Source organism: Quercus lobata, chromosome 9, assembly GCF_001633185.2.
Source record: "Quercus lobata isolate SW786 chromosome 9, ValleyOak3.0 Primary Assembly, whole genome shotgun sequence".
Classification (NCBI taxonomy): Eukaryota; Viridiplantae; Streptophyta; class Magnoliopsida; order Fagales; family Fagaceae; genus Quercus; species Quercus lobata.
The window spans coordinates 33,151,031-33,163,962 of NC_044912.1; the positions used below are offsets into that span (position 1 = coordinate 33,151,031).

The 12,932-nt window shown below is 35.7% G+C and overlaps 1 protein-coding gene across 1 annotated transcript; it reads right to left on the reverse strand.

Moving 5' to 3' along the window:
- Positions 1–1,884: 1,884 nt before the first annotated feature.
- Positions 1,885–2,514, reverse strand: LOC115961616. The gene has a single exon (XM_031080564.1). It carries the CDS (start codon positions 2,512–2,514, stop codon positions 1,885–1,887), a length of 630 nt encoding a protein of 209 aa, XP_030936424.1.
- Positions 2,515–12,932: the final 10,418 nt, after the last annotated feature.

A 12,932-nucleotide genomic window follows, 5' to 3' on the forward strand; every position in this document is an offset into this window, starting at 1 on the left:
AAGAATAAAAATTACAAAGAATATTTGAGAACCAATCAAACATTAGCATGTGTTAATTTAAATGACATAAGCAGTTTAAATTAAAGCACTATGGCTAATCAAATAATCTAGTCAAGAATAGACATAAAGTCTCTCCATTTAAATTATGACACATGTCATTCATAATAGCCAATCACGTGTCATCACACCTCCATAAGACTCCTATAAGTAAAGACCCTCCTCAGTCTTATAGGGACAGATGGAGACACACTCAGAAGTCTCAAATCTCTATTGGAATTAAGCTCCAAAGCCTCCAAAAACTTCAACTTTCGAATACGAAGAACATTCGAAGCAAATTCATTCAAGTCATCCTTCTAGATCTCAAAAGTTCATTGGAATCAAGCTTAAAAACCCCCATAAACACCAAGGGACTACAAATTAGTGAAGCTCTATGAATCCAAGCCTTTAAAGCTCCAAAGAACTTCCACTACAAATCTTCAAAGACAAAGAACATTTGAAAAACATTCATCCAAATCATTCTTACAAGTCTCAAAGTTCTACTAGAATCATGCTTCAACGCCTCTACAAACTTCAAAGATTTTGATCCATCAAAACTTCATTGATTTCAAGCTCTAAAACCCTGTAGAACTTTCACCACAAATCTTAGAAGATCAAGAACATTCGAAGAACATGAAGAATAAGAAATCTCTAACAAGCACACAGCTAGAGATTCATCCCAATTTCATTTTGAAGATCTTTTGATCCATTTTCCAGTCCAAGTGGAGGACATCTTGTGTCCGAGTCAAGATTACATCGACACAATACTTGAATTGAATACTTTTCTAAAGAGATCGAATTAGAGGATTATTCTATTGTATTAGAATCTAAATATAGAGAATTGTACCTACAAATTCATCAATACAAATTTACACTTGTGAAACATATTCAATTGTTTGATTTTCAAACTTGAGATTTTGTGTTTACAATCCCTTAGGATAAGTGCCGTGGGGTACCTATAGCTAACACCTTCTCCACAGGTAACCTAATTCCCAAATCCATGTTTTAGGAAAATCCATTAGCTACTAAGTAATAAAATAAATTAGAAATAGGTGATCAAGCACACCTTAAAATTTTCATGGTTTGTGGCAACTCTTAAAAAATGGAAAAATAGATAAAAAGACTTACTCACATACACATCACCCTAGTGTCTACACAAGTCACACTGTGTTTAACAAGCGACAACCCCCACACTTTTCTTTGGGAGGGTTTATTGGCGATGAGTGCTTGTAATAATTGATAACATAACTATTGATCTTTGATCTTTTGAAAGTTTTGCAAACATGGAGAATGTAAGAAGAAAATGTAATCCAATGGTGGATTTGTTAAAATTTCAAGTTTTTGAAATCTAAAATTATACCTAAAAAATAAGTTTATGGATCAAGTAGTAAATAAAATCCGATTGACACGAAATTAATGTGCATATATAAAGCATAAAAACATGCAATCAGATTATTAGATTTTCAAAATATATTGTGGTGTTAATTTTTTTTTTTTTTTTTTGTAGCCAAACTTTGTCTATAAATGATTGGAAAAATGTTAGACTCTAAATATGTTTGGAATTATCTTGCTCCAACCTATAATATGACTATTAAAAAGATCATTAATTTGTAATTTTAACCTTTTGGAAAATATAGTTTAAAATATTTTGGGCCGAACTTTATTATATAAAAATTTCAAAACATTTAGGGGGACATATAGCTCTACAATATCTAAATAGTTTTCGAGGCATTAACAAATTTCTTTAGCATTCAATTTCATTGATACTACTTCTCAGGTTTTTTTTTTTTTTTGAATGAAGTCTACTACTTTTATAAAATCAACTAGGGTCGGCAAAGAGTACATCAACTAGGTGTGGTGGAACATCCTCCACCCACACCGACAAACCTCTGACAATCTTGCATGTCTAGCTAGGTTATGGACTACTTTATTACCAATTCTACGAACATGGGAGAAGGCAATACATTTACTAGAAACTAGAGTGGACTTAGCTGACTCAAGAAGATAGCCAAAAGAAGATAGCGAGGCTTCCTTGCTTCGAAGAGAGTTTATCACTACTTCCAAATCTCCTTCGAGTATAAATTCTGCAATACCAAGTTCCTGTGCAAAGGTCATCGCCCTTGTTGCTGTCATGGCTTCCACTATGTCTGAAGAAAATGGTAAAGGGGCTTGTTTTGACCACAAGGCTGTCGCATTTCCTTGACAATCATGAACTACCACCCCCAGACCAACCTTGCCAAACTCCCGAAAAACAGCTCCATCAAAGTTCAGTTTAAGGCAATTCGAAGGAGGCGGACTCCAATGAGCACGGGGCTGAGGTCGAGAGGTTGCAGATGGCTGAATGAGGGATTGTTGGCTCTGTTGGAAGGTGGCCAAAGACTGGGTAGCTTGTTGAAGAACTTGTGCTTTGGGAAAAACATTTGAACTAACTCGGAGTTGGTTGCGTTGATGCCAAATCGTCCACATCACCATAGCCATGAGTTCCAAGTTTTTTCTTTTATCGTGAAACACACTAATTAGATCTCTAGTGTTTGAAATTGCATACTATCTCCGATCTTTAAAGCCTGGAACAGCCTCCCATATTTCGTCTAGCATGGCACATTCCCATAATGCATGGACTGCCGTTTCGGACTCCACACCACATTGTTCGCACTTGTCTTCCAATAAAATCTTCCTCCTTAATAAGTTGTGCTTTGTTTGTATATCTTCCTTGCACACTAGCCACATAAAATGCCACACTTTATTAGGGACGTTGAGCCCCCAAATCTGATTCCAAATTCCATTTTGTCGCTGCTGGTTAGCTGTAGGAATCTTCACAGAGTTGAGTTTAGTTAAGAACTTTGAACCTGAGCTTACAGTATACTTACCTGAGGGGGTGAAAGGCCAAATGATCTTTTCCTCCACAGGAGTGCGGCTCAATGGAGTTCTGAGAACCAAAGCAGCTTCATCAGGTGACAATAATCCATGCACTAAGTTTAAGTCCCATGTTCTTGTGAATGGATTGATGATGTCCGAAACTCTCCCATCTTCAAAACCTGGTACCATATTAGATAAGACTTATGGGTGCTCCAAAGATGGTAACCATGCATCATTCCATATGCTAATGGCCTTTCTGCAACCAACCCTTCGTCTTGCACCCTTGAGCAGAACATCTCTTCCCTTTAAAATGCTAGGCCAAGCGTATGAACCGGTGCTAGATTCTTGAGCCTCCCAAATGCTGCAATGTGGAAAAAACTTCATTTTAAAGACTCTATAGAAGAGGGAGTACTTATTATGAAGTAATCTCCAAGATTGCTTAGCCAAGAGAGCATCGTTGAAGTTGGCTAGATCCTTGAAGCCCATACCACCTTCCTTTTTTGGGAGGCAAAGTGTATCCCATTTCACCCAGTGAACTTTCCTCCTTTCTCCTTTCTGACTCCACCAAAATCTTCATATTAGTCTTTCGATTTATGAGCAAAATCCCAAAGGAAGTTTGAAACAACTCATTGTATAAGTTAGAATAGCTTGGACAATTGCTTTGATTAAAATTTCCCTCTAGCTTGTGATAGGAGTTTCTCCTTCCAGCCCTATAATTTTTTCTAGACTCGTTCCTTTATATAGTTGAAGCTTACTTTTTTGTTTCTACCCACCAGGGATGGTAATCCCAAGTATCTTTCATACTGAATAATTTATGGAACCCCCAGCGCGAACTTTATTTGATTTCTAGTATCATCACTAGTAGATTTACTGAAGAAGATTGTTGTCTTGCTTCGATTAATCTGCTGACCTAAACATCTCCCATACACTTTCAATATGTCCAGAACTCGTTGGCACTCCTCTATGGTGGCCCTGCAAAACAATAAGCTATCATTTGCAAACAAAAGGTGGGCTATTGATCAGCCCATTTAGGCCCTCAGTGCAATGTAAAAATAGGAAGGGAGAAAGTGGGTCTCCTTGTTTAATGCCTCTTGTTGGAGTGATCATGCCTTTGGGTTCCCCATTCTTCAATATGGAATGTCATAGTTTTGGCACATAGCATCATAAGACGGATCCAATGCTCATTGAACCCCATTTTTTCCATAACTGAAGACAGATAATCTCACTCCATTCTATCATATGCTTTACTCATGTCCAACTTAATGGTCATATAATCGTCCTTCCCTATGTGCTTCTGCATACTATGTAAAGACTCAAAAGCTACCAAAATATTGTCAGAAATAAGGCAACTTTTTGTGAAAGCACTCTGATTCTCAGTAATAATATTTGGAAAAATTTTCTTAAGTCTATTTTCTAGAACTTTTGAGAAAATTTTATACAGTACATTGCACAAATTGATCAGTCTAAATTTATAGGCAAATTCAAGATTTTTCTATTTTGGAATGAGGGTAATAAAAGTGTGATTGAGGTGATCAGGTAAAGTAGCAGAATTAAGATAATGCAACACAAAATTAGATATATCATCTCCAATTAAGTTCCAATAATACTGATAAAAGAGAGGAGGCATACCATCAGGTCTGGGTGCCTTTAGTAGGGCCATTTGGTTGATGGTTTGCTTAACCTCCATCTGAGTGAATTCAGATGAGAGCATGGAATTCATTTCCTTAGTAATTACTTTCTGAATGGAATTTGTAGCCAAGGTACAAAATTGCTGGTTGGTTGACTAGAGGAGGTCTTGGCAGTATTGCACATGACATTCAGCTATGTCGTCATTGGTATCCACCACTCGGCCATTTGGATCTTTCAGTTTTCAGATCAAATTTTTCCTCTTCCTCTGAGAAGCATGGCTGTGAAAAAATTTTGAATTTCTATCTCCAAATTTAGCCCACATGACCTTTGATCTTTGGAACCAAAGTCTATTTTCTTTATCAACCAATTCGGCTATCTCCTTTTGCAACACAAGGACTTGCTAATTATTTCTAGTTCTCATGGCTAATTTTTCAGCCTCCTTTAAATCCTTTCTCTTACGGCTCAATATCATTTTGACATTCCCAAAGCAGTCTCTCTCCCATTTGCGAAGCTCTTTACCACATTTATCTATTTTGCGAATGACATGGTCGTGATCTTCCTCTTCTTCCCTTGACAGCCAAACCGCCTCAAAAATATTTGAGCACCCACAGTCAGAAAGCCACATTTCTTCAAACCTGAATGGTTTAGCAAAAGAAGGAATGTCTAAACCATTCAGGGTGATCCACAGTGGAGAGTGATCCGAAGAATCTGAGTGCAGATGGTTAATTTTTGAGCCTGTAAATTTCATGAACCACTTGTGGTTGGCCAACCCTCGGTCTAATCTCTCCCATAGTGAATGTCCATCCACAAAATGTTTTCTCCATGTAAATTGGTCTCCCACATAGCCGAGATCAAGAAATTCGCATCCATCTATAACATCCCTGAAAAGTTGAATCTGAGCCTGACTTCTATTATTTCCTCACAATTTTTCTGAGCTTCTTGTTATTTCATTAAAATCCCCAACACAAAGCCAAGGAAGATCATGTTTGGAATTGAGCAACCTCAGTTTATTCCATGCTTCAACTCTCTTGTGTGTTGCCGGTTCTCCGTAAAAACCTGTAAATCTCCGTGCTTCATCACCACCTTTATTAATTATTGAATCAATGTGGTATTTGGAAAAAGAATCCTCGTAAACATCATTGGAATTTTTCCAATAGAGAGAGCCAAACCCCCACCACCTCTAGGATTTTTTTCCACATAAAACAGATTGTCAAAATTAATATTTCTTTGAACTTCTTTTAGCCTAGCTTCATCCGCCCATGTTTCGGCTAAAAACACGACGGAGGGATCTTTTGCCCGAATTAATACTTCAAGCTTCTTCCCTGTACGCAGGTTCCCAAGCACGCGACAGTTCCATACTATGAGACTCACTGTACTTGGTGGAGCTGCTGAGTAACCTCCGCCATTGAGTTTTGCTAACTTTCTCCCTTCGAAACCTGTAGTTTTTTGGTAGGTAACTGAAGAAAATACTCTACTCCTTCTCTGCTTCTTTTTTTTGCCGTGGGGGTCTGTGGTGTGTCAGTCTCCATAGAATTTTCTTTTGCCAATTTCTTCCATGTGCGAGGTTCAGCTACCTTGGTTGGGAGATGGGGAGTTCTCTGTCACGTGGTCTATTTGCTCCTGAGTGACTAGTGACTGAGCTGGCATGGAGGGAGCTAGTTGCTTCTCATTAATTAGTGGGACGTATGAGGCACCAAATAAAATATTATCCACGTGTACTCCACATTTGTCAAACTTGCCAATATCAGAATCTATTTCCTATATCTGCGTTTCAAAATCAATGTGTTCAGTATGGAAGGAAGTTAAATTTGGGTTAGAATTAAATACCTCAGATATCGAGTTGCTATTTTTTCGGGCATTCAGCGTGATATGCTCCCCTGAATCTTGGGTTTCCATGTTCATCACATTCATCAGGTCAGTGCCTTCCTTCTCATCGGATGCAGACCGTGTAGACCTTTCTCCGGTTGATCTGGTTGCCGTCGCAGAGGACTTCTCAGTATTTGAACGTTAAGAAGGTCTTGAGACTCCACCCAGACCGTCACCCATGCCAGGAACCACAATGAATAGAGTTTTCCCTGGATTGTAAGGCACAGCTCTCAACCACGGTCCATATTCATGAGGCTCTGTGATTTCTAAATCCTTTCTTGTTAACCAGACTTTGCATTCCTTCCCATCGTGTGAGATCACACCACACCACACCAATAGCAAAAATTAGGAAGTTTCTCGTATTTGAATGAAACCTAGATTTCCTCATTATCATCTAGTGCTATCCTTCGACCTCGACAAAGAGGCTTTGATACATCGATCTCCACATGAACAAGTAGGAAATCACCTCCCACCAATTCACTAGAATTCTTGCATGGTGTTACTTGGACTAGTGTTTCTCCTAACTCGATTGCCATCTTTGAATCAAGCATACACATCGGCAATCCATGTATTTGCACCTATATTTTCAGATTGGTAAACCTCAAATACCTTGCCGGTGTAGACCCATCAAATCTCTGTAAAAGGACTACATGTTTATCGAAGGTCCAAGGTTCGTTGGCGAGGACCCATTTTGCATTTGTTTCGAGTTCAAATACAAACAAAAGAATATGATCTCCTGCTTCGCGCACCTTGAAATCCTTTTTGACTCTCCATAACGGTTTAAACGTGCGACCTATTGCTTCCACGTTAAGGGCTCTCTTTGTAAGAAACTTTGCAGCAAATACAAACTCCTTGCTGCGTAAGTTTTTGGACTTCGACAGACTAAGCTTGGTATCTTCCTCCTCTGTCAGTGAGAGTTTTTTCCAATCATAAAGAATATCTTCCATGGGGTAAAGCAAAATTGAAGGGGTATGAGAGAAAGGGTAGACCACATGTGAGAAGGACAGAGGTCAAGAGGAACCCTACTGCTAAGGAGGATTAACAGAGGGGAGGAGTTATCATTCTGGGGAAGATAACAAGGTTCTACGTTCTGGCGACTCAGAGAGCGGCTAGGGCAAGAAATAATGAGTAATTGCCGACAAATTAATGTTACTACTTCTCAGTTAAGATTTTAAAACGTTGGAATAAAATAGAAAACATTCTTTAACATTGCATTGCATTTGCCTCTAGCACGCCCCACCCCCCCCCACCCCCGCGAAAAGACTGTGAAGTACGCTCCCCTTATATCAAAATATGCCCCACTTTTGCTTAAAAGTAAAGCATGTATCTGTTTGTTTCAATGGAAAATTTTCTATGCAAGGTTTGTTTTGTTTTTTGGTTCTAAAGCGAATGGAAGAAACATCAAGATCTTTTTCACGGAGATCTTGTATTTTTTTGATATGCCAATTCGCAGTGTTGACCCCTCACTGCAGACCAAGTATTTCTAGATGATTGACACAATAACATCTAATACCTATATTACTATCTGGAGCTCTGATCTTTTAGTTTTTTTTTTTAAAGCATTTTTGCTGTCATCCTGACAACATTATACCATCATCTTAATGGACTTGCTAGCCTCAATTTGTCGGTCTTCCCTATGGAATAAAACCAGTATGTATTGCAGCCCTGAGCTCTACAAGTCTCGGGGCCGGAGTTGAATGCATCAACGTTGTTCGGATGAAGATCAAAGAGTTTGCTGCTGTGGCTGTAGGTTCTGGTCCGCATCAAGGGTGTGTACTCATAATTTGTAACAATTATTATTCCCATTTCAGTTTACATTTTCTTCTATGTGCTTTTAACAAGTATTTACTTATTTTTCGGTTCAATACTTCAGGGGTTATCCATGTCCACCATACATGATTATAATTCTAGATGAGGCAGATTCCGAGATGACTGAGACATATTTCCTAGGCTTTTTATTTATTATTCATTTTCTAGTAAAAAGTATTTTGGGTGCCACACAACTGATGTTCTACTTTACAGAATAACCTGAGGCATACTATGGAAACTTACTCAAATTACAAGATTCTTTTTTATATGTAATCACATCAGCAAGTGAGCCTTAGTAACTTCTTTCTAATTCAAGTAAATTTATTTTAAAAGAGTTTTTTTTTTTTTTTTTGGTTGCTACTCCCTCTCTTTTTCTCCAAAGTGAAGTACAACTTGATGCAGTCCTAGTTTCTTTTCACTCTGTCTGGGTGCCCAGTGGGGGAGGTTATGATGTAATTTACAGTTTGTTCTGTTTTATGTCCTGTAAGGATGGATTTATCCAATATAATCTTAATAGGACATAAAACAATTTTCCTTCCAACATTAACACTACTACAATTTGGTTTGTTTTATGTCCTGATATATGTATCTGGTATGGCCATAGATTTAAAATTATAATCTTTCATCTATATATTATTAAAAGCTGAAGCGTAGCGTTTAATGTTGTTGCTCTTACATTATGCCACATCAGTTATCACGTCATTCTTTTTTTCTTTTCTTTTTTAAAATATAATTTGTCCTACAATTTTAAAATAGTTTTTACAATTTTCAGTCCTATAAATGTAGCCCACTACTTATTTATTTACTTCCACTATCACCCTATAATAAATCTATATAATTAATCCAGTCCACCTCTTATTTATTTAGTTCCACTATCAAGCCCAACCCAAATATTTTTCAGTTCAGTTTTAGGGTTTTGTGTGAGCCTTTTTAGCTTTAAAAAATTTATAAAAAAAAAAAAACAAAAAAACGTTGAAGCCTTTCAAGCTTTAGGGTTTTTTTTTTTTCCAATTTTATTATAATTGTTTTAACATTTATTTTTTTTAATATTTACACTTCTCCAACCTTTCTCTCTCCCTTACCATTTCATCTCTCCACTACTTCTTCAATTTTTCTCCCTCCCTTACCTTTTTATCTCCCCACTACCCTCTACATTCATATCATTCTTCCTCTTTCGCTTCATCTTCCTTTATTTTTGTCTCTTCTTATTCACACCCTCTTACTATAAATTTGTCACTATCTCTTCTATTCTATGCATAGTTTACCCTCAAAAAAAAAAAGGTTCCCTCTCTCTCTCCCTCTCTCTCTCTCTCTCTCTCTCTCTCTCTAAATTTTTTGGTGGATTTTTTTTATTTTTCTTGCATCTCTACTTTAGGTTGATATTTTTTTTATATTCTTTAAAACTCTATTTTAGGTTAATGCAATTTAGTTTTGTTTTTTAAATTGTGATTTAGTTTTGTTTTTTAAATTGTTGTTGTTGTTTTTTTTTTTTTATTCTCTTTGATTGTTAAATGTTATCCTATTGCGTTCTAAAGAATTAAATATAGCATATAAAAATATAATATTATTCTATTATATAGCTAATTTAGATAATTTGGTATTTATTCTGTTACATAGCATAATTTTTTATAGTGCTCAATTTAGATGTTAAACTATGAGACTTTACTAATTTTTGTTTATTTTCTAATCCTTTGTGGTGAACAAAGTACTCTTAATAGTTGTATTAGAAGTACTCTATAATGTCATTTATTTAAAGAAAAGCAAAGGTTAGCCAAACAAAAATAATTGGATAGGTGACAAATTTTAACTTTTGCAATTTTATTTTTATTATTATTATTTTATAACAATGCATGTATAGAAATTTAATTTTTAGATTTTTCTAATAATTGTTTATTTGATAATATGTTTTGGGCGGCGAAATTATAATTTCTACAAAGAAAATAACCTTAATAGATTATCAAAAACATAATTTTATCCTAATATTGGTTCAATTAATCATTGTTAAGTATTATTAATTTTTTTCAGTTTAGGTTTTTTTGGTGTTTTGGATTGTTCCTATATTACATTTATGATTGTTCCTATAATAAATAAAAATATAATTACGAAATACATTACTCATTATTAGATTAGTTTAAATTGTAAAAAAAAAAAAAATTAATAAAATCACCATAAAAAGAATTATCACGCGCAACGAGTGGATTCGCGGCTAGTTATAATAATAGGCATGACAGCTACAGTTTTTTAATGTAATGACTTGTGTATCATAGAATTTCTTAATCCAACTTAGTGGTGTTAAGGCCCAGTTTATGTCTGCTCTGCTTCATAAGTCTTAGGAAATTTTAGAAACTTCATTATCGTCAGTGACATATTTCATTGATTCCAGCTTATTTATTTGTTGCATATAAAACTAAATATGAAATAATATCAGAACTGAAAACGAAAACCTCGTGTATATATTCTTCACTTCCTTTCCTTTTAAATTAACCGAGACCAAAAGATAAGGATCAGGTCGGAGACTTGAATGCAATGAAAAATATTAACTCTCAATCTTTTAGAAAAAGAAACCTGCTTTTTTCTGCATTGTCTGAAATTTGGAGACTTTTACCTGTCTTTCTCTGATTCTCTCCATCGATGTTAACTGCATAAGTGTCCTTATTGTCAATATAATCAAAATCTAGACTCTTCAAAGAATCACAATTCACAAGTAGACATGTTCTTATCCAAAGAAATGGAACCACTAACCGATCTACTTGGAGAGACATCCATGCCTCTGGGTGCATGGATTATGTATTTGGAGCAATAAGAACAGGGTTGCTGAACAAATTTGGAGGCCTAAGGAGATATATTTAAATAAGTCTTTTTGTTATCACTTAAATAATATTTAACTAGTGTTATCATAATTTTTTTATAACAAAAATCAATTCTTTTTATTTTGTAATATGCTTTTTTTTTTTTTAATACTTCAAGAAGATAATTGAAAGGGCTTGGATTTGTGCTAAAACACATAAGCTTGTTTAGACCCCAAATAAAAAAAAATTACGGCTAGATTACTTTTACTCTTACTTAATCAAAGTGCGGAACAAGAGTAAATGTGCGCTATGAACCGATACTACTCTAATGCATAAACATGAACAACAAACAATAAATGTAAAGCACAAGAGTAAAGGAAGAGAAATGCAAATATATGATAACACCAAGACGTGTTATCGAAGAGAAAATCGAAGAACTCGATGAAAAAGCAATCCTCCAAGTCGAAATCGATCCACTAGAGAACAAAGTTGGAGTACACAAATAACAAAAGACCCTCCAAGCCTAGTCTACCTCATGTACTTGAGCCCTCCAAACTCCTACTACCAACGGACTTCTCAGAGTCATGTCTTCTTTAACTTTCCGGATCCCACAATACGCCCAATTGCATCCGCCAAGCCTCACCGGCTTCTTTTGGCAAATCCCTAAAACTTACCAAGCTCCAAAACACTCTTTACACTCTGAATAGGTGTTAGTTGTGTTTGGATACAAATTTTCTCTCAAGGTATGACAATGGGAGAGGGAAGGAGAAGAGACTACAATGATTTCTCTCTAAGGATGAGTAGCTTTCTCTCTAAAAGATGAGTGTGTTGTGTTGTAGAAAACCTATCTAAGGTTTTTCTCTCTTAATAGCCTCTCTTAATTTTGTGGGTAAAGGGGGTATATATAGTGTGAGTGAAGGGTAAGAAAGTCACACTTGAAATTCTCTAGGCAGAATGCTTCGCGGGTACATTGCAAGATGGCCTATCTCAGGAAGCACTCGCAAAATACAGCCTAGCACTTGACTATTTAGCTTCCAGCATATGCTTCTCACGTGCCCTTTTCACAGGTTACTCTTCTCGCGAACTTCTTGCGAGCTAGTCGCGAAACTGGACTGATTCTTCACCAACTTAATACTAAACCCAATACAATAAAATCCCACAAAATATAAGGAATAAAATTAATTCAATTTCCAACACTTTTTGTCATGAAATAAAGCCAACATAAAATATAGTTGTAAATCACAACTTTACAATAATAAAAAATTATTTGAATGAATGATGTTAGAAATATAATAAATTGAACAAAATTTAGCTACAAAATTGGTTGTAGCCTAACCTTCCTTAATATCTTTTTATTGGAAGTGAATTTTGAAAAATCCACTATTGGATTACATCTTTTCTTATATCTCCTATGCTTGCAAAATTTCTAGAAAATTAAATATCAATAGTTATGTCATCAATAAATTGTTCAAATTGCAAGTTTTTTTTTTTTTAGTTTAAAACTATGCATAAAAAATAAGTTTATAAATCATATGGTAAATACTATTCAATTGGCATAAAATTTGATATGTGTATTGAAAACTCCAATTAGTGTGAAATACTAGAGCTTGTTTAGACCCTAAATTAAAAATAACAGCTAGATTGCTTTTACCCTAACTTATCAAAGTGCGGAATAAAAGTAAACAAGTGCAATATGCCGATAACACTACTCTAAGCCATATCCATCCACAATGAACAATAAAATGAAAGTTTAAAGAGTAGGAAAGAGAGATGCAAATACAAGATAACACTAAGATGTGTTATCAAAGAGGAAACCAAAGAACTCGGAGAAAAACCTCTCCGCGGCCCTCCAAGTCGAAATTGATCCACTAGAGAATATAGTTGGAGTACACGAATAACAAAAGACCCTCCAAGTCTAGTCTACCTCATATACTTGAGCCCTCCAAA